Genomic DNA, 26,542 nt, shown 5'->3' on the forward strand with positions numbered 1-26,542 from the left:
AGAAATGAAGAACGTGGAAGACCACCAAAAAAGTTTGAAGAGGCCGAATTGCAAGCCAACATTGGATGAAGATGATACTTTGAATCAGAAGCAAATGGCAGCAATGCCAAATGTTGCACAACAAACAATTTCTGACCGTTTGAAAGCTATGGGAAAGATCCAAAAGTGTGGAAAATGGGTGCCACATGAATTGAATGAAAGACAGATGGAAAACCGAAAAACCATTTGTCAAATTTTGCTTCAAGGACACGACGGAAAATCAATTAGCATCAAATTGTTACTGGCGATGAAAAATGGATTTATTTTAAGAATCCTAAATGGGAAAAATCATGGGTTAACCCGGGACAACCGTCAACATCGACTGCAAAACCAGATCGAATCGGCAAGAAGACAATGCTCTGTGTTTGGTGGGATCAGAAAGGTGTGGTGTATCATGAGCTTCTAAAACCCGGTGAAACTGTGAATACTAATCGCTACAGACAGCAAATGATCAATTTGAACTATGCATTGATCGAAAAAAGACCAGAATGGGCCAGAAGACATGGCAAAGTAATTTTATTTTTTTACATGACAATGCACTTGCACACAAAGCAGAACTGTTTCAGGATACAATAAAAACACTTGACTGGGAGCTGCTAACCCACCCACCGTTTCACCAGACTTGGCCCCTTCCGACTACCATTTGTTTTCATCAATGGGACACGTATTGGCTGAGGAACACTTCGATTACTACGAAGAAGTTGAAAATTGGGTGTCTGATTGGTTTGCTTCGAAAGACGAAAATTTCTATTGGCGTGGTGTCCACAAATTGCCAGAAATGTGGTCAGTACTTTGAATAAAATGTTTTTACTTTCCAATTCAAAATTAGTGTTTCATTTTCACAAAAAAAACACTCATTTCATACTGGTACACCTGGTATACCTGACTTAAGAACGGAGCTATTGCATCAGCATACTCTTGAAGGAACCTAATTGGTATACAATCTGGACCAGTAGACTTGGTTTTGTTAAACGATTTAAATTGTTTCAGTACTTCGAGAATATCTACTTCTACGTTACTCATGTTGACAGCTATTCTCGATTCGAATTCTGGAATATTTACTTTGTCTTCTTTGGTGAAGGAATTTCAGAAGGCTGTGTTTAGTAACTCTGTCATGGCAGCACTGTCATCGACAGTATTTCCATTGGAATAGCACAGAGAAGGCATTGACTGTCTTGCTGCTAGCATACTTCACATACAAATAGAATCTCTTTGCATTTTCCGCCATGTTTCGAGACAAAGTTTTGTTGTGGAAACTATTATAAGCATCTCGCATCGAAGTCCACACTAAATTTTGAGGTTCTGTAAAAGATCACCAATCTTGGATATTTTGCGTTCATTTAAATTTGCCATGCTTTATTTGTTGTTTCTGCAATAGTGTTCTGACCAGTTTTGTGTACCAAAGGGGATCAGATATGACATTTGTTAATTTTTTTGGTATAAATCTCTCAGTTGCTGTCACTACTATTTCCTTGAATTCAAGCCACATCTGGTATACATTACTGGCACATTGGTAATTTGGATGGAATGGAGAGTCTCTCTCAGGAAGGTGTGTCAAGTGAGTTTTTACTGCTTTTTTGAATGGGTATATTTTTTTTTTATTTTTGTAAGATTTGGAAGCTACTATATTCAGTCTCACTACAACAGCCCTGCGTTCGCTAATCCCTGTATCGGTTTAAATGCTCATTATTATCTCAGGATTATTTGTTAACTGCTCGAAATAGTTTTCAGAGAATGTGTTTAGCACAATTTCGGACAATGTTTTATGTGTACCTCCAGATTTAAACATGCATTTTTGCAAACATATTGAGTGTAAATTATGTCACCACCAACTATAATTGTATGAGTCGGGTATGTGTTTGAAATTAGACTCAAATTTTCTTTTAACCTTTCAGCAAGTGCATCATTTGAATTGGGATATCAGTTAAAGGATCCAGTTATTATTTTTATTTCGTCCTAGTTGCCAAGAATGTCCTGTATCTATCATACTAACCCACAGGAACTATCTACTTCAATCTCACTACAAGATAAACAACAGCAACAAATATGCAACTGCCAACTGTGTTTAGCCCATCCTTTCTGAACACCATTAAGTCCTTCGCAAAAATTTCAGCTGAACTTATCTCTGGTTTCTGCCAACTTTCAGTGGTTATAATGATTTATGCATCAGTGTTTTCTATTAGCTCTTGGAGCTCTGGCACTTTCCCAACACCAGCTATGACAACTTACTACTGTGATACTGATGGTCCCTGGATCTATGTTCTTCCTGTTTTCAACCTGCACCCTTCGAGACTAAAGTCCTTTTTGTGTTTTCCTGAGACCCTCTAACCTAAAAAGCCACCCAGCCCACCCCATACAGCCCTTGCTATCCATGTAGTCCTCTCCTGCATGTAATGGACTCCTGAGATATTTAGCGGAACCCAAAACCCAATCACCCTATGACACAAGTCGAGGAATCTGCAGCCTACACGGTCACAGAACCGTCTGAGCCTCTAATTCAGACCCTCCTATTGGTTCTGTACCAGAGGTTCGCAATCGATCCTGTCGACTATGCTGCAAATGATGAGCTCTGCTTCCATCTCACAAGCAACATTGACAGCCTTTACCTCTTCTGATAGTCGCTTGAAATCAGAGAGAATCTCTTCCAATCCAAAGCGACACACATCATCGGTACCGACATGAGCCACAACCTGCAGCTGACTGCACCCTCATTCTGAATGGCATCCGGAAGGACCCGTTCCACGTCTGCAATGACTCCATACAGTACGCACTTTGAGTGCACATTGGCTTTCTTTCCCTCCTTGGCAGCCATGTCCCTAAGGGACTCTATAATGCACCTAACATTGTAGCTCTCAACTACCAATGATACCACCTTCTGTGAAACCCGGATCTTGCAGGCTGAGAGGCTTCCTCTGAAACAGGACAAGCGACTGCATCTGCCTGACAGGTGGAAAGATAGAGAAATGAAGATGGAGTAACGGAAAGAGAGAAGAATTACAAAAGAAAAACAAACATATCTTATACACACAAATAATCTACAGATATTTTTTCCCAAATCTTGGGACAAAAAAATGGGGTGTGCAGATCTTGACATACCATAGTGTTGTTGCAACCTCCGTCTATGACACGTCAGTAGCACATTAAAAGTGAAGTACTGACCACATGTTAACTTGCTAAGTGTGGCAACAAGTTCTCATTATCACTCATGTACAGCTAAAGAAAAACTTAAAATTCTAGAAGTGGGAAGAAAGTATGATGTGAGGAAGGGCCATGTTCGCGATTGACGAATAAACAAAATGCAGCCTCAAGAAACCGCCAGGCATTTTGTGGCCAGAAAGCAAAGTGTACGAACCTCAGAAAAAGTACCTTCAATAATGTAGATGAGAAGTGACCTTACGGATGTGTGGTGACTAGTGAATTGTGCCAACTTGAAACACTGGCCTTAGCTGAAGAACCAAGCATCAAAGGTAGCAGGGACTGGCGGCTATCAACATTTTTCAATCAAAGTGGATTGGGCTTCCAGAGGAAAATTACCATCATTCAACTGCTTCCAGGTGATTACAAGGAAAAGTAATGAATTTTCGTCGTCACTACACTATAAATTTGCACCCTGAACATTTCTAAATGTTATTGCAAACTGGTGATGCGGATCAAAGAGCCGACCATTTTGAAAGGCTGCTCGGACCAACACCATGAACAGGAAAGGGGAGTCCAGTGTCTTGGTGCAAACTGGCAGCAGTGAGAAGCAAAGGTGTACAGTGATGTTGGTGTGTAACTTGGGATGGACGAAAGCTATCATCTTATGTGATATTTAAAAGGTAAACTGCTCCAGAAATCTCAGTGAAAGGCATAATGGTGAGAGCAAATCCAGAAGGGTGTATGTGCAGTATCCTTGCGGTTGACTGGGTGACAGACGTTTGGTGTGTCACCAAATTTATGTAAGACATTGTGGTCTTTGATAGCTTCTGTGGATGTACAACAGAGGAAATGCGAGACAAGTTACAAAAAGAAAAAACCTGTCTTTGTCATTATCCCTGGAAGCCTAACATCTGTCCTGCAACCACTACATGTGTGTCTAAAAAGGCCATTCAAAGCTACACTTAAACAGCAATACACGCAATGGACTGCTGGAGAAAACAGCACATTTGTGCCGAGTGGGTGTGGGTGGGGGGTGGGGAGCGAGGTTGGGGGAGGGGGGGGGGGGGGGGACAACAAGCGACTGGATTTGTTCCAGATTTGCGAGTAGGTGAAACGTACACAGGACTCCATTCTGCTACATTGGTGCAACAATCCTTCAAAAAAATGTATCACAAATTCACTGGACAGAACTGAAGATGACTCACTAGGCGAAGTTGGTGATGATGAAACGATTCTTCCACTAGTGATGATGATAGAATCATTACCTTACAATAATTGCTTTCTAAGCAAAACACAGATTAAAGCCGATGTTTCTTTTCTTTTTTCCCCTACCTTAAAATTAGGGTGCATAGATTATTCGACAGTGCAGATTATATGTGTATATACGGACTATTGTCGTGACTCGAGCATCGAGCAGACCATCACAACTAGCCGAGGAATATGTTGACCAGCCACTGACATAATTCTGCACTGGGCGGTGCAATAGTGCCCGCCCAACGACCCACCATGTGGCGTTCTGCCGTCAGCAGTCGACAGTGTCTCAACACGGCACAGCATGACGAGGCATTCCCACATCCGAGTGAGTGGCAGGAACCTACCACATGTTGTAAGACATCTAGTCACAGTAACGATAAATGCTTCGGTCTCATCGAACAGCCTTGTGAAACGGCATCGTTGACAAGAAAGTCATCGACCTACGAGCGATCAGCCTCCAGGTTTTGATCTCGATCCACTGAAATGCCACCACTAAGTGGCTGCCATCACCTGCCACCAGAGCCAGTCTCTGAGGGGCCCAGGTTCAACGTGTGCCCTATGCCAAAGAGAGCCAGCCAGCACTACTCAATCACCGTGTGGCTCGGCCTGCTTCACTGAGCTGACTGAGTGACCAGCAGCAGCAAGGCCACTGCCCGGCGTCAGCCTCTGTCTTCTCGACATATTGCCAGGGAGGACAATCACGATATATTAGCTGGGGCCACCACTAGACTGCTACTGGCAAAGTATTGTACAGAGGCATTGAATAATAAAGTATTTCCCAGTCGAGTATGCATTCTTCACTCCGCGCTCTCTGTGGTACTGAAGAACACATACTAGTTTCCTGCATACACGATTTTGCGAACAGAAGCCGCCGGTCTGTAACAGTAAAATATAAACACCATTCAGGGATTAGTCCTTAGGCCTATTCTATGTCCTGTAAGTTCCTTCGCATGATTTGTGCTTCTTCAGAAGATATAGGAGTGAGGAAAGATGCAGTCTGTGGAGAGAGAATTCATATATTATTTTATGCTACATCTAATATCAAACAGTAAAAGTAATACATTACTGTTTGCTGTAGTTGCAACATCAGTTGTTGACAGTAATTTGAGTGTTGAAATATATACAGACACACTGTTTTCCAATTCAGGCAGTCAGCAATACAATGACTATTCCAAAGATGATGAGCCCTGACCGATATGGGAGCCTGCAAATGTTATGAAATGGCAAAAACACAAAATGGGCTCTGTGCCTCAAATGGCAAAAACACAAAATGGGCTCTGTGCCTCAATGTTCAAACTTAATTAGATCCACTGCTGGAGCTCCAGAGAGAGGACACTTGTATGTCACTGGTAGCAGTGTAAGCAGTCACGGCAGTGCCATCTTAACGCGCGGGTGCCTGTAGGGAACATGGCAGCACGACTGTCTGTGCATGTATTTTAAAGAGCGGCCGACTGATGTCAGCCGATACTGCACTGAGAGGGCCGAATGTTGTGTGACGACAAAACAAAACAATCTCGGCCTCACACCAGCCGGTCAGACGACACGGTCATGATACTGCAGACAGCTGTTTCGGAGGATTGCTCTAGTTGGCACACCTGTGGAACTGTATGCACAATCCTGCATAAAGACCTGAAAATGCAACAAGTGTCATTCAGTTGAGTGGCACAAATGCTGACACATGCCCTCAAGGTTGTGTGCTTGCCAATTTCGTGATGAATGTACAAATGAGATTTTGTTTTGAACAACAGTGACAATGGATGAGACACAGCTGCCACTTTTCAATATTGAAACAATGTGCCAGTCAGCTTAGGAGAAGCACAGTGGTTACTTTTTTATGTTTCGGGTGAGAGCCAATGCTAGAAAAATGACTATGTGGTCATATTCTGTGACAGTGATGGTATAATTCTTCTTCACTGCTTTCCAAAGAGCACTACAGTAAGAGGTGTGAGGTATTAGTTTGTTTTGTGGACAAGTTTCTTCCAGCTTCTAGTGATTTTTGGTTTTTCCGAGTTGTGAGAGACATTCGAACATAATCTAGAAAATATAGTAACACATCCGGATTGTAAGGTGGGTGTTCGAGAGACTGCCAGTGCAGCTCGGCGAGTTTTCGCAAGTTAGAGCTACTGTATGCAACTGTGCAAGGAAAGGAAGTCGCAACTCGGTTGCCAACATCATTTGCTGCGATAAGCAGTCATGCCATCAACCGGCAGTTTGCTGTAGTACGTTACATTCATCATTCTTCACCTACACAGGTGATACACAAGTAAAATTAGTTGGATACATAAAGAATGACTTTAACACTTATTTAATTACTACTACATCCCCTCACTTGTAATGGCTTAGGCAGAAAGTACAGCAGTGTGAAATCTCCAACACCTTATCACACTACAGAATGCATGGTGGTGACAACTGGAAAATCACAGATGTAATAGAGGCACAATTGGAAAATGTACAACCAAACAACGGAGTGTGTCTTCCGTTCTAGGCTTAGTCAAATATTCATCAGTACCCTGTTGCTTTGATTTGCATAGTGACAAGAGCAACACAGCACTCTCGCAAATCGCTTTTGAGAAAACTGAGTTGCCTTCCACTAGCCGCGCAAGATTCGAATGTTGTGTTCAGTGACATGCTTGCCAGATGCCATTTATAGCTGTGGTTTTTATTTTATTGTGAACATTTCAAAACTTCTGCACCTAGCAGGGGGGGGGGGGGGGGCATTGCACACCAAACACTAATGATTATTGCTTAATTGTAGTGATACTGAAATGGCACACCTTTGTTTAGTCATGCGTACAGCCATTCCTTCTCCATTCACCCGCAAGTGATTTCCAAGTGTGCGGCACTGCTTGTGTCACTATGCGTATCAAATGAACAAAGTTCCGACCGAGTCAAATGTGGAAGACACACTCCATGGTTGGACATTCTCCTACAGTGTCATTGTTACGAAGGTGATTCAAATAGAAATCTTAAAAGTCTATAACATTTTTAGTTGTAATAATGAACAAATGACTTACATGTCATTTTCTGACACAGTCTCCCTGACCCTGAATGCATATATTGTAATTTCCTGAGAAGTCTCAACTGTCTTACGGGCTGTATGTGGTTGGGTGTTGTCAAGCTGTAGCAATGCTCCTAAAGTCAGAAGTCCTCACTGTTAACTCCTCACTGCAGGGTGAAGTTGTTATCACTCCCCTCTCCATGTAATGATTCAAAATTTCCCTCTTGCATCCCAGAAGAGAATGAGGATGGCTTTTCCAGCAGACGTTTAAGTGCAATTATTTTTTTCCTTTCTGGGGTGATGAGCTGTGGCGTCATTCCTTACTTGACCTTTTCATTACTGGGTGGTCAGAGTGAACCCAAGTCTCAAAACCTGTAACAATTTTTCCCAGAAACACATCACTTTTGATATGGAACAATGCAAAAGTTCTCACAGGCATCGGCGTGACAGTCTTTCAATCCGGCAGTCAACTGACGTGGCACCCATCTTGCAGACACCTTATTGGAGTGCATTACAATGTGAACAATATTCTGCACCGAATCAATCACTCTGTTCTCCTTTACAAGCTCCTCCACTGACAATGTTCTCGTTTGTCACTATGTGGTGAGCCTGCCCTGGTCTTGGGGCATCCACAGAAGTTACATTGGTTTTAAACTTCCTACATCACTCGTACACTTGCTGCAATGATACACACAAATCACCATACTTCAATGTCATTCCGTGATGAATTTCGATTGGTCTGACACTTCACTTCACTACACAAGAAACGTGTCAGATACTGCTGCTCAATCGCGGTGCGTGTTGACAATGGGATGGCCATCTTGTTGTGGATGCTTCTGCCTTCTCCTGTGTTGTAGCATCACTGCCACCTGTTGGTCACTTTCTGAACCTCAAGGAATGCTACTGCCCCCACCCACTCCATCACACCAATTTTCGAAAGTTTATGGGACTTTTAACATTTTCATCTTAATCACCTTCATATAGCAGTGATTTCCCAATGGTCAAAACATACTCCTACCGCTGCATTCTGTGGTGTGACAAGAGCGAAAGTGAGTCAAATGAACAAAGTCCTGACTTATATTTGACTGAGCCTAACAAAAAAGACACATGCCACGGTTGCAGATTCTCAAATTTTCCAGCAATCAAAACAGACTCTTACAGGCGAGTTTCATAGTGTGACAAGATAATGGAACTTTCACACTGTTGTACTCTGTGCTTAAGTAATTACAGGCGAGGAAAAGACGCAGTAGTAATTTAATAAACGTTAAAGTGATTATTTATGTATCCAAATGTCTTTTCTGTTCCATGTCAACAGTAACACAACATGCTGAAGGAAGAATCTGCGTTTGTAGGTTCCACAGACAATGAGATGAGTAATACCACAGCTTATGCAGCACCAAACGATTACAAGTAGATCCTGCTGTTTACTGTTGCCAGTCTATGGATCCATTGTAACAGAGTAATTCAGTGTGGTAATAAAGTAAACAAAAATGTTTATGTACCTCCAATTCTCACTTATGTTCGAGCTTTTGTTGAGTTTTTACGCACCGTTCTTATGAGCTACAGCATGTGTATCTGTGTTCGTGAGGACAGTAAATCGTATTGCTCTGAGAGGGTTTGTTTTCTACCCAATGTTGATATTACCAACAATCAACGAATATAATTTTAAACATTACATGACAATGCTTTTGATGTATTACTTTCTAACATGAATTGTTAGATGAAAACAAAATAGAGTTAAAAATCTATGAAGCACTTAAAGAAGTACAATAAGTATCTCCAAAAAATAAGCATAGAATAGACATTGTCATTTAGATAAGACCAAATTAAAAAGAAACCGCTTTCTTCTTATGCCAATAAATGAACATACAACCAAGTCATTATAATGAATGCAGCTTACAAAGTGGTGAAAACTATTGTGCCGAATGTGATAATAAATGATAAAACCAGATTTTCAGAAGCTAATGTAATGCCGCAATTCGCAGTGAGCTGCGCCGAATCATAGTGTTGACATCGTGCGAAGCTTGTACGACTTCAGAGAGGTAATGCTGAGAAATACAAAAGTTTCAAATGTTTTGCGTGACTACTTTTGAAATAGGTAACTGGAGGTCTTAGAATCTGAACACACCTCATCCAAAATATTTCAAGCGCAACAACAGCAAGACGCAATCAATACCTTTAATGTCCAATAACAATGGGCTTGTCACTGATGATAGCGCCACTAAAATAGGGTTACTTAACACAGTTTTACGGAACTCCGTCACCAAAAAAGACAAGAAGTAAATATTCCCAAATTTGAATCAAGAACAATTGGCAATGTGAAAAGTTTAGAAGTAGGTATTCTCGGTGTAGTGAAGCAGCTTAAATCACTTAATAAAGGGAAGACCTCCAGTGCAGATTATATACCAGTCAGTTTCCTTTTAGAGTATGCTGATACAATAGCTCCATAATTAGCAATCATATACAATCGGAATGATGTGTACCTAAAGCCTGGAAAAATGCACAGGTCACACCAATACTCAAGAACTGACATTGGAGTAATCAGCTGAATTACAAACTCATATCACTAACATCGTTCTGCAGTAGGATTTTGTAACATATACAGTGTTTGAACATCATGAATTATCTCAAAGGAAACAATATATTGACAAACAGATAATATGGATTCAGAAATAGTTGTTCCCTTGTAACACAACTAGCTCTTTATTCACACAAAGTAATGAGCATTAATGATGGGGTATGTCAAACTGATTCCATATTTAAAGATTTGCCAGTAGACTTTTGACACTCTTCCTCACAATCGACTTCTAATCAAATTGCATGCTTATGGAATATCACCTCAGTTGTGTGACTGGATTTGTGGGTTCCTGTCAGAAAGGTCACAGATTATAGTAACTGATGGAAAGTCACCAAGTAAAACGGAAGTAATACGTGGTGTTCCCCAACAGGGTGTATATGCGGACAAGGGGGGGGGGGATCCCAGATCTCCCAGTTAAAATTACTTTCTCCTGGGTGAAAATACACTTTTTCCATGTTAAGTGACAGTATACTTTTCCTCGGTACTGTAAAACTTATCAATCCTTTGAATAGTTATGGTTTTATACACCGGCGTAGAACTTCCTGGGCTTTTAGAGGGGGAAGGGGGGGGGGGGAGATGATGTTTTTGAAAGATCTTTGATGTGCAGCAACATGTATCTTGCATATTTTCGTATTACGAAAGTGTAAATTTAAATTCCACCAAACATCGCATGTTACTTTCGGAAGCATTGAAATTATGATTGCAATGCACTTTTGTAGCCAGTCATAGCTCGTCGCGTGATCTCGCCTGCTGATGGCAGCGGATATTCTAGCGTTAAGACATGTGATGTAGTCAGCCGACAGCAATATCACTGTTAAGTAGTGCGTACACACAAATGGGAAAAGTTAATGGTTTAAATTAATATACACAGCATTACTACAATAAAAGCAAAGCTTTCACATATAATATTGGTCTCTAAGATTAATAAGCTGCAAGAGAAGTTAAGCTTTCACATATAATGTTGATATTTTTTGCGCTTGTTACACTTTAAGATACATCACACAAATGTGTCAGTAAAACTTTTAATAAAGACGTAAATGTCTGATCTGAGCCCGAAATTTTTCTAAATGTATGCCCTCAAAGATTTTATTTTTAAAAGAGACAACCACTCTGTAATTTAAGAAATTCATCGTACATTCTTGCACATAGTTCAACTTGCATAAAAGGAAATTTATTTTGAAAGTAACGCTTTTCAAACAACCATTCGAAATATTGTCTGGTGACCTGTTAGAAATAGGTTCGTTTCAGTAGTTGCCAGAGAGCGCCAGAAACAGGCCTCACTGCGCTTGCGCAGCTACGATGATGCAGGAAGCCCATATGTTCGTAGGTGTGAAACATGTAAAAGATATTACATTATGTCATAAAAGAAACAAGACATCAGAGGACACTCCAAGAGTATCGGAATTTCGTGAACCATACAAAAATGCATAATTCGGCTTAAAGTGCACATTCGTATGTCCAGATCTGGATGTAAATTTTCTTGAGTACTGGTACTGTATTATCGCATGTTTGGTTCTTTATTATGGCATAATGCCATACGTGCTAGAAGATGAAAACTTGCACTTTTGAAATGCACCAAACAGTTGAAATTAGCCAATAGTGTGGAGTTAAACACTTTGTTTCAAATAAACTGACTGCCTCAGCAGAAAAGATTAATAAAAGCCAAATTTCTTTAGCCAACTGACAAAAACAACTTCATTGTTCTTAAAGGTGATTAATGCTCGACTGTCAGAAAGGAGCACATAAAATAAAATCTGAAACTAATAACATATTTTGACCTTCTGTACTCATGCCAATGTATTTTAATTCACTTGATAGTTCACAGCAACAGAAATACATTTTGTTTTCATTTGACATGAGAGCAGTAAACGAAGACATGACGAACACTATGCACACTTTCAAAAATCAACTTGTGGTTCATTCAGAAATAAACTTATAATATGTTCAAAAATGTTGAAAAACAAACAGGGACGCGTTTCAAAATCATACGAATAATCGACACACCAACGCGCGCTGGATACTAGGTGCTTTGTGAAACAAGGTTTTTTTTACTTCAAGAATATGAGTTTGGCAGCCCCCCCCCCCCCCCCCCTTCCCTGAAATTGCCGCCCGGGGTAGATACCACGGTTTGCCCCCAGTGAATGTGGCAGCTTGCACGCACCAGTAAAACTTTTCCGGGTAGCATCATGCTGCTTGCTGCTGCTGCTACATATACAGCTAAAAGCAAAACTTCTATAGCCAGAAGCGGGAGAAGATACTACACATGCGCGACTGAACTGTGCATGCGCACGAACCTGCCTGCAACTGCTCAAATGAATCTAAAGTAAACAGTTGTGACATCACCCTCATCAGAGGCAATTTGTTGTTATGAAGCATTGCACAGTCTTCCTAAGGCCTTTGACACATTTTGCTGTTGGCAGACGCTTGTATGAGCATTGTGTTTTGTTGTTGTATGTGGTGCATTTCCTTTGCAATTTCAGTTTTATTTTTGTTTTTATTTCTCGTTCATGTTTTATTCCTGCAGTATTATTTTGCAGTAGTGGGATACATAATATCCTTTGTCAGAGTATTGTTTCTTACCACTCAAAATTACAAAAATTTAACTGAAAACTAAAACAAAACAAAACAAAAATTCCAGGGATTCTAAAAAATTCCCGGGTTTATCCTGGTTTTCTCCTGGATGAAAAAATTCCCAGGTTTTTCTCACTCTCCCGGTTGTCCTGGGTCGTATACACCCTGCCCAAGTAAGTGTTATAAGCTCTCAGCTGTCCTAATGACATGTGAGATAATCTCAGCAGTCCTCTTGATATTGCTTGTAGATGATGCTGTCATTTACTATCAGATGATCAAGACCAATTGCAAAATGATTTAGACAAGATTTCTATATGGTGCAAAGGTGGCAATTAGCTCTAAATAACAAAAAGTGTGAAGCCATCCACATTAGTACTAAAAGAAATCTGCTAAAATTTGGTTATACAATAAATCACACAAATTTAAAGACTAAATTCTACAAAATATTTAGGGATTACAGTTACAGATAACTTAAATTGGAACAATCACATAGATAATATTGTGGAGAAACCAAACCAAAGACTGTGACTTATCAGTAGAACACTTAGAACACGTAACAGGTCTCTTCCGGAGTATTTCTGTGCAGTGTCAGATCCGCATCAGATGGGGCTGATGGAGGCTATCAAAAAAGTTCGAGGGCAGCGCTTTTTCACTGTTGCGGAACAGGGGGGAGAGTGCCGTGGACACACTATGTGAATTGGGGTGGCAGTCATTAAAACAAAGGTGTTTTCTGTTGTGGCAGGATCTTCTCATGAAATTTCAATCACCTATTTTCTCTTCCAATTGCAAAAATATTTTGTTAGCGCCCACCTACATACAAAGAAATGATCCTCATAACAAAATAAGAGAAACCGCAGCTCCCGTAGAAAGATTTAAGTTCTCGTTTTTCCCATGTGCCATTCGAGAGTGGAACAGAAGAGAAATAGCATGAAGGTGGTTCAATGAACCCTCTGCCAAGCACTTAATCGTGAAGTGCAGAGTAACGATGTAGACATAGTTATAGATCTCCCACTTGTAACTCACCCTACAGTAAAACTACAGTTGTGGTAATTGATGTTAATGATAATGAACTTTGTCCTTCAGGATGTTCTACATGACCAAACACTGCTCAGAAAAAGATGAACATTTTGTAGTTTTAGACTCACCGCTCAGTTGCCTGGCAGCACTGTCCAGCATGTTCTGTATGTAGTTCCCCACGTAGTTCTGGACCTTTAAGAAAAGAATTGGCATGACAATTGTAATTACTGATATACTTCTATATAATTATCATTTGGAGCCACATGCAACAACATTTACCTACAATTAACTGCACGCCGACCTAATATTACGATGTCACTGTGAATCGTATAAGGCACACTTTTTGTCTTGCGGATCTCAACAATCTTGTTCATTATTTAAATTTGTCCGAGGAACAGGCTGGGATTTTAGGTTCACAGTTAAAAAGTTCTCCTCTTCTTCTCCACAATATAAAAGCAAGTATTTATCGTAACTAGCATGCTGTATTTTTTCTGAATACAGGGTGTACATTAAGTCTGGGAACACTTTCAGTTATTTATTGCACAAGAACCAAACATTGTACAGATATCATACATATGTCATTTTGAAGAGGAACCCTGAAAGTTATTTTCACATATACCGCCTCAACATAGTTTGGTGATTTGCTGATAGTCAGCGCTAGTCACAAGCATGGAGAGTTCAGGTGCAGAGTGAGCTTCCTGTGTGTTGTAGTTCAACAACAACAAAAAAAAAGTGTGCTACACCTGTTCAACAGATGTTAAGAACCAAGTACGGAAAGAAGCCACCACGGCCATTTACCACTGGCACAACAAATTCGTTATGATGGATTGCTTGTGCCCAGGAAAGAGAAGCAGACGTCCCAGTGTGAGTGAAGTGAATGTGAAGTGTGTATGAAAGACATTTATAAGGTGTTCCAAGAAATCTGTGTGTCATGCATCCCGTGAACTTGAAATGGCTCCGATGACTGTGTTGAAAAGTCCTGCGATAGAAGCTGTCTATGAAACCATTCAAATTGAAGCTAGTGCAGAATCTCGATGACGACGACAAAGACAAGCATTTTGAGTTTCGTTCACCGTTGCAACAATTGAAAGAGGACGGGGATGGCATTGCCGATTCCTTAATTTTTAGCAAGGAAGCCACTTTTCACACTAATGAGAAAGTGAACAGGCATAACTGTCGAATCTGGGGTACAAAGAATCCACACAAATTCATTGAATTTGAGGGTGATTCCCCAAAGGTAAATGTCTCTTGTGCCTTGTCGTGGCGAAAACTGTACAGGCCATTCTTCTTCGCAAAGAGCACTGTCACTGGATGTTACTACTTGGACATGTTGCAGCAATGGCTGATGCCTCAAATGCAAGTGGACTCTCCGTTCATCTTTCAGCAGGATGGGGCTCCACCTCATTTTCATCGTGAAGTTCATGGGTACCTGAACACAGAGCTGCCACACCGATGGATCGGCTGTGCTACAGAAGGAGACAGTTGTTTCACGAAATGGGCTCCTCAATCACCAGATCTCACTCCGTGTGACTTTTTTCTGTGGGGACACATTAAAGATCTGGTGTATGTACCGCCTCTACCACATGATGTAGCACAGCTCTGGGAGAAAATACAAGATGCGACTGCCACAGTCGACAATGCCATGCTGGGACGGGTGTGGCAAGAATTCGTTTACCGTATTGACATCTGCCGGGTCACTCACAGTTCGCATATCGATTGTTCAAAATGCAATATGTATGACATCTGTACAATGTTTAGTTCTTGTGCAATAAATAATTGAAAGTGTTCCTGGACTTTACGTACACCCCGTATTTCTCCAAGGAAGATGACAATGTTTTCTGTAATAATCTCAAGTCCATTACAGAGATTCTTGACTGTGATTTGTGTTTTCTGTAATAATCTCAAGTCCATTACAGAGATTCTTGACTGTGATTTGTGAGGCAAGGGTTGAGGTTAAGAAATTCTGTAAAGTTAGCAAGGGCTGATTTGGGGGCAGTTGGATGGAGGAGTGAACTGAGTCAGGCAGGATTCAACATTGGTATTTGGTGGAGTCTGGTTGGTAGGGTTAGTGGCGAAAAAGTATTACCACTGTAGGGTCCAGGAGAGGAGAGAAGGTCTTTAACCAGTCCTGCAGATTGAATTTGGAAGTGGGGCAAAAGGTGAGGCCCCTGGAAAGGACTGATACTTCTGTGGGGCTGAGCCTTTTTGAGGAAAGGTTCACGACTGTGTTTCGGGTCTATTTAGGTTCTGGATTCTGTAAGGTGGTGGTGGTGGTGGGGTTTTGATGGTGACTTAAGTGTACTAGGTCTGAGGCAGGGTTTGTCAGCTATGAGGGGATGTTGGGGAGGTTTGGAGGTCCCCGTAGAAGTGGTGGATATTGGTAGTCCAAGGCAGGAGAATGAAGTGACCATGACAAAAGAGTTCTTTTAAGAACGTGTACATGTTGCTCTAGTTCTGGAGGGCAAGGGTTTCAGTGTGTGATATGGGACCCAGGAATTTGGGATTGCACAGCAGTAGAATTTTACGGATGGAGAGGAAGTACTGCAAGAAGGTTTGGGCCTAATTGATGTATTTTGCAGGACTATGTTGGTGAGGGTTACGGTCTGGAGGGATCTGAATAGATGGAGGTCACTGTGGAAGGAAGGATGGCAGTAGTAAATGGGTAATCTGATGGTCAGGATTCCATGAGCCAAGCAACAACACAGGAACAGTATGTGGCATGGTCTGCATCACCCTGCACGACTTGTTAAAGACATTCTCTCCTTCTGCCAGGACCTACAGTAGCAGCACTTTTTCACCACCAACCCTATCAGTCAGACTCAAACGAAGACCAATACTGAAACCTGTCTCACTCAGTTCATTCCTCCATCCAACTGCGATTCACCCCCAATGCTCTCAAATCAGCCCCTGCTAACTTTACAGAATTTCTTAACCTCAAATCTTGCCTCACCATCATTCCCCAAATCCCTCAATATGCAAACTAGCCTTACATCCACAGAACAAAAACCAATCTACCACCTAAAAATGCTGATCCCAACCTTATGAGCCTACCTGCTGCCAAAGGCTCCACCACTATTGTTTCGAATGACAAGGATTACCTGGCAGAGGGACTCCGCCAGCTGTCAGATTCATTCACCTACAAAACCTGACAGTCACCCTATTCCCAAAATCCAGCAGCATCTGCTGACACTCTTCAAACCTTTAGGCCCATCTCAGAGCCTCGAACCTCTACCTGGAGTCCATTTCTCTCCTCACACCTACCACTTCCCGCACTCCCATTTTCTACATGGTTTCTGAAGCCCATAAACCCAACCATCCAGGACACCTCACTGTTGCCAGTTACTGTGCCCCCATAAGAGAATCTCTCTGCTCTTGTAGACCAACACCTTCAGCCTATTACCCACATACTACCTGTGGTGTCACCGCCAGACATCACACTTGCTAGGTGGTAGTTTAAAATCGGCCGCGGTCCATTAGTACATGTCGGACCCGCGTGTCGCCACTGTGTGATCGCAGACCGAGCGCCACCACAAGGCAGGTCTCGAGATACGGGATAGCACTCGCCCCAGTTGTACGGACGACTTTGCTAGCGACTACATGGACGAAGCATTGCTCATTAGCCGAGCCAATAGTTAGAATAGCCTTCAGCTAAGTCAATGGCTACGACCTAGCAAAGCGCCATTAGTAACATTGCATGTATCTAAAGAGTCTCACTTGTATCGCCACAATCTCCAGATGTACCAAAAGGATGGATTAAAGTTAAGTATTCCAGAAGCTACGTACTTTTCTTTATAGCATTCATTACGTATCCTGTTTCAGACCTCACGCACCCTGCTTTGGCTTAGCGCGTCCCTTTCGGCTTCCTCTCATTGTGTCTTGTCTAGACACAACACTACCCTTCCATATAAAGAAACCGACCATTTCCTCCACCGACTCTCCACAGTTCCTGTTCCTTTACCACATGATGCCCTGCTTGTCACTATTGATGCCACCTCCCTTTGCAATAACATCCCTAATGCCCATGGCCTTACTGCTACTGAACACTACCTTTCCCAATGCCAAATGGCTTCCAAACATAGACCTCCTTCCTAGTCGCCATGACCAACTATATCCTCACTCACAATTACTTTTAGTTTGAAGACATTACTTAAAAACAAATCTGAGGTACAGCTATGGGCACCTGCATGGCACCATTCTATGCCAACCTATTCAGAGACCATCTAGAGGAATCCTTCCTAAACAGTCAGAATTGCAAACCCCCTCACCTGGTTCAGATTCACTGATGACATCTTTGTGATCTAGATGTAGGGTGAGGGCACCCTATCCACATTCCTCCAAACCTCAACACCTTCTCCACCATTTGTTTCACCTGGTTCTCCTCAGCCCTAGAAGATACCTCCCTCAATGACGATCTCCAGCACTCAGATGGCTCGATCAGTACCCATATCCACATCAAACCTACCAGTCACCAACATCACCTCCATTTCGATAGCTACCACCCATTTCACACCAAGAAATAGGGACAGAGCCTAGTCATCCACAGACCTCACCTCTGCACTGACAAGCAATCCCTCACCAAATATCCTGAGGATATCACTAAGGCCTTCACAGACAGAGAGTAGCCCACCTACCTCATTCAGAAACAGACCTTCTGCAACTTGTCTCCCAGTCACCCACCTTACCCAATGATCAGCCATAACAGAGCATCACCCCCATATCCCACCCCCCTTTTAACTCAGTACAATTCGTGACTGGAATAAACTGAATAGACATACACAGAGAAACATTATGAAAGTAAACAAAATGATAAATCAAGTACCGGGTGATATCAAAAAGTCAGTATAAATTTGAAAACTTAATAAACCACGGAATAATGTAGATAGAGAGGTAAAAATTGACATACATGCTTGGAATGACATGGGGTTTTATCAGGAAAAAAATAAAATAAAAATAAATAAATAAAATAAAACAATGTTCACAAAAGTCTGACAGATGGCGCTGGACAGCAAAACGTCAGTGACTGCACATGACAATCGTCTATAAAAGGAGCTGTAATGAGAGAATCAGATGCGCCAGCAGTCACAGCATGTTGACATTCTGAAAGGTGCTTTTAGTGAAGCTGTATTATCAGAATGGGGAATGTGCTAGTTCAGCGTTACAATCCTATCGCCATAGGAAGGGGATTCAAATGGGTAAAGGTCCGTTGACAAATGCAGCTGTGGAGAGAATAATTTTGAAGTTCGAAGCCACGGGTTGTTTAGACGATAGACCCCATAGTGGCCGACCGAGCACAAGGCGTAATGCTGCTGAGACAGTTCAGGAAGAAATGGAGACTGGAGCAGGTTCGTCTATGCATGGGGAGGTCAGCGCTTGTGCAGACGCACGTCGCACTGGCATTCCATACACTACTGTTTGGTTGGCACTTACGCGTACCCTCCAATGCCATCCGTACAAAATCCACTGGCATCATGAACTGTTACCTGGCGATTTAGTGAAGCGGAGGGCATTTGCGGTGTGGGTGTTTCAAAAGATGGCGGAGGATGACGATTGGTTGAGTAACGTGTTGGGGACTGACGAAGCTCATTTCACGCTCCGAGGGTCCGTCAACGCCCACAACTGCAGAATTTGGGCTACTGAAAATCCTAGAACTGTCGTGGAAACTCCATTGCACGACCAGAAAGTCACGGTATGGGTTGGATTTACCACATCTACCATTATGGGGCCTTTTTTCTTCGAGAAAATGCGTGATTCTGGTTTTGTAACTGCTACCGTGATGAGCGAGAGGTACGCAGATATGTTACAGAATCGCATCATCCCCAGCCTGGCTGATAAACACCTGCTCGAACGTACAGTGTTTATGCAGGGTGGCGCTCCACCCCATATTGCTAGACTCGTGAAAGATCTCCTGCGCGCGTCGTTTGGTGATGATCGTGTGCTCAGCCGCCACTTCCATCATGCTTGGCGTCCCAGGTCCCCAGACCTCAGTCCGTGCGATTATTGGCTTTGGGGTTACCTGAAGTCGCAAGTGTATCGTGATCGACCGACATCTTTATGGATGCTGAAAGGCAACATCCGACGCCAATGCCTCACCATAAATCCCGACATGCTTTACAGTGCTGTTCACAACATTATTCCTGGACTACAGCTATTGTTGAGGAATGATGGTGGACATATTGAGCATTTCCTGTAAAGAACATCATCTTTGCTTTGTCTTACTTTGTTATGCTAATTATTGCTATTCTGATCAGATGAAGCGCCATCTGTCTGACATTTTTTGAACTTTTGTATTTTTTTGGTTCTAATAAAATCCCATGTCATACCAAGCATGTGTGTCAATTTGTATCTCTCTATCTACATTATTCCGTGATTTATTCAGTTTTCAAATTTATACTGACTTTTTGATCACCCGGTACATTAATTTTGCTAACTGGGAAGTAAAATAGCAGATGACAACAGAAGTATAATGGATATTAAAAGAAGAGTTACATTGAATAAACAACAATACAGAAATAACAGTTAGTTATTGATAAACACACTACCTCTGTATGGAAACAAGAAATAAATTCATCAAAACATTTATTTGGAGCATTTTGACTATGGTTGTGAAGAGTGGACTCTGTAGAAACAAGGAAAAATTCTGAAAAGGACATTAAATAACATGGGATAGAGAAACACAAATAAATCAATTAGACACCTACTCTGACATAACAGTTTCCTAAAAACTGTCTTGTAAGTGAAAATTATGAGGGGAAAAAGCCAAGAGGCAGGCCAAGAACATTCGTATCAGCGAATGTTGTCAGTGAAATGAACTCCTGGAACTAAGCCCAAATGCTAAAGACTGTGACAGACAAAAAACAAGTAATTGCTTTTAGCATTTGAGATGAACATGCAGAGTCTGGTAGTGGCTTATGCCAAAATGCATAAAATTGTAAAGATCCTAAAAAACAGAAAAGCAATCAAGATAGGAAACTACGTTAACTTACAACTGCTGACATTAGGCAAAAAAGCGAAATGTTCTACTGTGATTTATTATATAAGGTGACAATATAAAAATGACAAATGTACAGCAAGCTGGAATCTCTAACTTACAGCATGTGAGGGCTTGCTGGCGTCTGCCATGTTTATATTACACTTGGAAAGCGTGATGGTGTCATAGACGAATGGCCGCACAGTCCGCAGAGGTATCAAGTCCAGCTTGAAGTTCTTCTTCCTGATCTTCAGGATGGCACAGTGCTTCTCTTTTGCTTCTCCTTCACACAAAGATGTAGCAACAGGGCTGCCTGGAGAGGGGAAAAAATAAAATAAAATAACAAGCTCCTACTGTCACACATATTATAATTAAAATATGTTGTTTTTATTTTAAAAAATATGATTTAAAATCTGTTAATTAATATTTCCACACTATTTCCATTTTGGTAGTAAGTACAGAATTTATAACAAGTGAAAAAAAAAAAGCAGCTGCAAGTGTGAATCAAATGAGCGACCTTGTGATCATTCAAGTTATGTGCTATTAACTCAACTACAGGCATTTTCATTGAAAGGCGATAAATGCTTTGTATTTAACAGCAATCCGAAATAATCTACTTTTGAAAGATAATTTACACTGTTATACTCCCCGCATTTTCATAATCCCAGATACATGCAAAACCACAACATGACTCAACACAACGTAAGGTTATGAGATGTATTAGTAACATGTTTGGAAAAGTAATTCTATGTCTAGTTAAAATCTGGTAATTTCTGATTCTCAAAAATACATGTCACATGGACACTGAAATGATGTACATTTTCAATTCTGACTAGAAAATCTATGTTTAAATTTTATTAACTACGTAATGGTGCATTTCAGTAAGTAGGTAATCATTTATTGTAATTATAATAAATTAAAATACTACTGTCAATAACAGGTGAACTGGTTCCAATTGCTAAAATTTCATTTATACTTAGGTGGCTGTGCCTGCCAAATGACTTCACAGGATTGCCAGGACAGTGCAAGTTTCGTTCAACTGAGTGCATGGGATCATGCTTGTGTGCACATGTGATGTCAATGCAAATTCTTTTTTGTGAAAGTTCAGTAAAAAAGAGTTTTATAAGTCATTACATTATTGGAATCCCAATCATACCAAATAATACAACACAGTGCTACCTTCTAGCGAGTAGATATCATCGACGGTTATCTCGAACAACTAAATATTAATTTAAGTACCTTAAAACTGTGACATTTTCCTGCCACAAGATACTGTAATTGCACAATGCTTTGTAATTTTGTAGAAGCATATGCAATTTAAATGAACATTTTATTTTGAATTGAACTCAGGGGGGTGTTATTCTGGGAAGTGGTCTTGATACTATTGTGGGATGAGGCAGCTACTTCTTTGCACCGACAGGTCTCAAAGATGTGCTATATATAGCTCTGAGGAACTGACACTTCATCACAATTTGAAGCTCAATAGTGGAATGGGTCTGAGACAGTGCAACACAGCAGACTGTTAACAAAGGCACGAGCATACTGAACTGGTTCCGAGACATGTGATGTGTCAAAGATTTCTTAAGTAATGGAACACAGTACACTGTCCTTGGCTGTGAGTGTTCACCAGAGAGAAGGATATCATCAGGAGTGCCCCAGCAAAGTGTTATATGACTGCTCTTATTCTGTACATACATATGATCTGACAGACAGGGAAAGCAGCAATCTGCGTATTTGCTGCTGATGCTGTACAGGAGGTATCGTTGCCGAGTGACTGCAGGAAAATACAACATGACTTACACAAAATTTCTAGTTGATGTGAGGAATGGCAGCTTGCTCTAAATGTAGAAAAATGTAAGTTAATGCAGACATGTAGGACAAATAATCTCATACTGTCCAAATAGAGCATTAGTGGCATACTGCTCAATGCAGTTGTGTCGATTAAATACCTACACGTAATGTTGAAAAGTGATACATAATGGAATGATTGAGTAAGAATGGTACAAGTGAAGGTGAATGGTCGACTTTGGCTGGGGGAATTTTATGACGGTGTGGTTCACCTGTAAAGGCAACCGCACAGAAAACACTAGTGCGATTCATTCTTAAGCACTGTTCGAATGTTTGGGATCCCCACCAGGTCAGATTAAAGGAACGCATCAAAGCAATTTGGACTCGGGCTGCTAGATTTGCTATCGGCAGGTTCGATCGACATGCGAGTATTACGGAGATGCTTTGCGAACTCGAGTTAGAACTACCGGAGGGAAAGCGACATTCTTTTAGAGAACCAGCATCTGTAGCTGACTGTGGAATGGGCCTACTGTCACCAAGGTACATTCCACGTAACGACCACAAAGAGAAGATGGGAGACATTAGAACGCTTATGGAGGCTCGTAGACAGTAGTTTTTCCCTCATTCTATTTGCGAGTGGAACAAGAAAGGAAATTACTAGTGGTGGTACAAGATACTCTCTACCGTGCACTGTTTGGTGACTCGCAGAGTGCATACATTGATGTAGCTGTAGACGTAGATGCTTGTCATGTGAAACTGACCATCAGTAAATTTCGATGTGGAAGTCAGACTGTGTAATATGTAGAACCAATATTTACGGAAGATAGTAAGTGACAAGTTTTTCAATCCTCTTCCCCAAAGTGCACCAAATAGCCACTATTCTACATTTTGCAAAATTCGAGAAAAGCAATTTCACTCTCAGTTCTTTTTTCTGCTTTGGGTAACATTTCCAAAAATCTACAGATCAGAAAAAAGGGCCACTATAATACTTTACCTTTACAGGCAGATATATTACTCGAAGACACTATTGACACCGTGTGCCAGACTGGGACTTGAAATCTGAAGCTCGTCTTTCACAGGCAACACCTGACTGAGCTATCTGGCATGACATACCTACATCTACTCCACAAGCCACTTCCAAAACCTGTATCCTGTACCTTGTAAGACCTGACCTCACAGCAGTACTTTCCACAGTGGACTCTACAAGAGAGGCACTCAGTCAAGCATCGCCCATAAAAGCCGAGCTTCTAAGTTCGAGTCCCAGTCTGCCACACGGGTTTAATCCGCAGAAAGTTTCAAAACACCACACACTCTGCTACGGAGAGGAAGAGCCTTTCTAGAGCTGAATTTATATTTCAAGTAACATACTAATGTCTGTGAAAGACAGAACAGTGATTTCCAAATAGAATGTACCAGTAATAGCCATATCTTTAAAGAATCAAACTCCCACGTGTAAAACAGCTTCAAATGTCTGATTATAAATTAGTTACTGTGTTACATATCTGCACTGTAAACATGTACGAGAGAAAAAGTTTAGAAAAGGTCGGAAACTCTGCTTATAATTTGTTAGAAGCTGCTAAGTGCTCTCAATATGAGACGCTGCATGAATATCAACTGGGTAATGTGTTATGCACTTTAAGGAAAAGCTAGGTTATCACACATTACAATGTTTACAATATCATATCTCGCAAACTAGTGTCGTGCAATGATATAATTGTGCAAGTACATTCAGTTGGTACAAGTCAATACTGTTTGTAAACTGTGTTGCAAACAGAGTTAGTAATAAAGAAGTAATTAAAAAGTCACGCCTGATGTTGTCATTTTACTGCATGAACAGTGGAAATTTAGTAACCCGTAAACCTTTCTTTCATCATTTGGTGGAGTGTGTCAGTGAGAAAAAGTTTCAAAAAGTGCATTAAGTTTGTTGCAAGTGATAAGTGCTTTCATTCTCAAATACTTTCATCCAAAAGAAGTTGAGGCATATGCACACCATCAGGCAAACACTGTAATACTTAGCTAATTGTGTTAAATTTTTAACATAGATTATACCTTTTAACAATTAGCTTATGACAGCATTTTGAATTTTGTCGATAATTAATGCAAAATACTGAAAACCACATTTTTGTTATCCTGAAAGCTGTCAGATGCACTACCTGTAAGTGGGCCAGCAATGGGCAGTAGTTTAGTGATACAGACGTGACTGCAAACTGTTGGAAGTATTGAGTTGTGATGCAAGAATGAACACTAAAAAGTGGAATTTAACTTTTCTCATTCCAAATAAACCAGTGATTTGTTGTAGTACTTTCTTACAACATTCCAACTGCCACCTTATCCTTTTAAGGCACACAGGACATGGTGCAAATACGATTAATAGATGTGAACTTGTGTTTCTCGAAGTTTTCATCGGCAGATCAAATATTCTGTCATTTTTCAGGAGAGCATTTCACATCTGCACTCTAAAAGGAAATACTGTTCTAAGTCTTCACTGCATTCTGACATGACACCCACAATAATTAACTGAATACTACATGTCAAATTCTTTCTACAACTGACACTCTCGTTACCGACACAGTCACCTCTGTGCATGCACGACCACTCCACTGAGTGAAGTCCTTCGAAAATCTGGCAAGTGACTCAACTCGAGATCAACTGAAAGGTCGTGAGCTGAAATATCGGCACAAGAATTAATAATATCCCAGATGCACTCCCAAAAAGTGACAGAATACACACATGAACCTTTCTACCGGTCAACTGTACTCTACTGGTTAACTGTAAAGTACTGAAACCTAGCCAGCTGTAACAGAGGGAGCTCGCACCTACATCTGTAACTCCACAAGCCACTGACTCAAAATGTGGCACAGGGAACTTCCCATACTGCAATCTTTCCCGCCTTCCCTGTTCAAAACGTAGATAAAGTACAGTAATAATGATTGTCCACAAACCTCCCTACTGGTTTTAACTTCTCCGATTTTTCACGTAGTGATCATTTCATGAGACGCATGTGGAAAAAGCAATACGTCACCTGACTCTTCTTGGATCACGTTCTCTCAAACTTCGACAGCTAATCTCTCTGTGATGCACGGGTCTCTCAGTGTCTGTCACCGAAGTCTGTTGAGAATCTCCAAGACACTCATGCCGACTAAACGATCCTACGACAAAATGTGTCTCTGTCTGGTCTTCTTTCTCCTTCTATTCTATTACTTAAATCTGGTGAGGCCACGATATTTATCATCAGTAGTTAGAAATTGGTTTTAGAAGTGTTATGTACACTACTTTCACAGGCGAATTACATATCCTTAAGATTCTTCCAATGAATCTCAAGCCAGAGTCTGCTTCTCCTCAGATTACTTTTAAGTGATAATTCCACTTTACGTCACTACAAATGGATCCCTTCACCTTTTTATGTGCAGTACTTTCTATTTACTTATGCTGAGGGTCAACAAAGTCCCTGCATCAATCACCTGCAGGTCTTCTTGGATTCTATTACAGCCACACACACACACACACACACACACACACACACACACACACACACACACAGGGGCATGCGTTCACAAACGATCCATGTGCGGGATGAACTCCTCTCGTATCACTCTTTTCGGCTCATGTACAGTCTCAAATTGATTACCGTTGCAACAAACATGCCTTGCAACTGTTCCCCAAAGGCTTTTGACAGGACTCAAAACCAGGCTACATGCTGGCCAGGGCAAGACATCTTCATCTTCAAACCACTTTTTGGTTTTAGTAGAAACGCGCACAGATGCATTATCTTGTTGAAATGTTAAGACTTTCGTCGCCTAGGTTCTCATACATTCCAATTAGTTCCGTACATGTTAAGAATTAATTCTAGTGTTCAGTCAATTAATGCACAATTTAAAGTCAATTAATGCACAATTTATCTTTAGTCCTGAAGGCTGCCCAAATCATAAAACTTCCATCACCAAAATTTCTGCTCATTCTTACCTGCTGTTCTGTTCTCAGATCATGATAATAGTACTGAAATCCATCCAGCCCATAAACTGAACTACTTCTCATCAATGAAGATCACTTTATCCCATTCTGAAGTCCATGACATATTTTCCCAGCAAACTCTAATGAAGTCTGTTTACGTTTTGGTGTTAGAGCAGGTTTCAGCAGTAATTTCTTGACGTAATTACACTTTGTGGCCCTCGCTTTTAGTGAAAGTTACCAT

At 41.1% G+C, this 26,542-nt stretch overlaps 1 protein-coding gene across 1 annotated transcript in view; it reads right to left on the bottom strand.

The window, feature by feature from the left end:
* Positions 1-26,542, bottom strand: part of LOC124717105 (double-strand break repair protein MRE11) — a 138,624-nt gene that overhangs the window by 69,440 nt on the left and 42,642 nt on the right. The window contains exons 6-7 of the mRNA XM_047243815.1: positions 20,685-20,875; positions 13,724-13,787 (exon numbers count right to left, since the gene is read on the bottom strand). Coding sequence (XP_047099771.1) covers positions 13,724-13,787; positions 20,685-20,875 — 255 coding nt within the window. The remainder of the gene's footprint in view (positions 1-13,723; positions 13,788-20,684; positions 20,876-26,542) is intronic.

Source organism: Schistocerca piceifrons, chromosome 9 (genome assembly GCF_021461385.2).
Source record: "Schistocerca piceifrons isolate TAMUIC-IGC-003096 chromosome 9, iqSchPice1.1, whole genome shotgun sequence".
Taxonomy (NCBI): Eukaryota; Metazoa; Arthropoda; class Insecta; order Orthoptera; family Acrididae; genus Schistocerca; species Schistocerca piceifrons.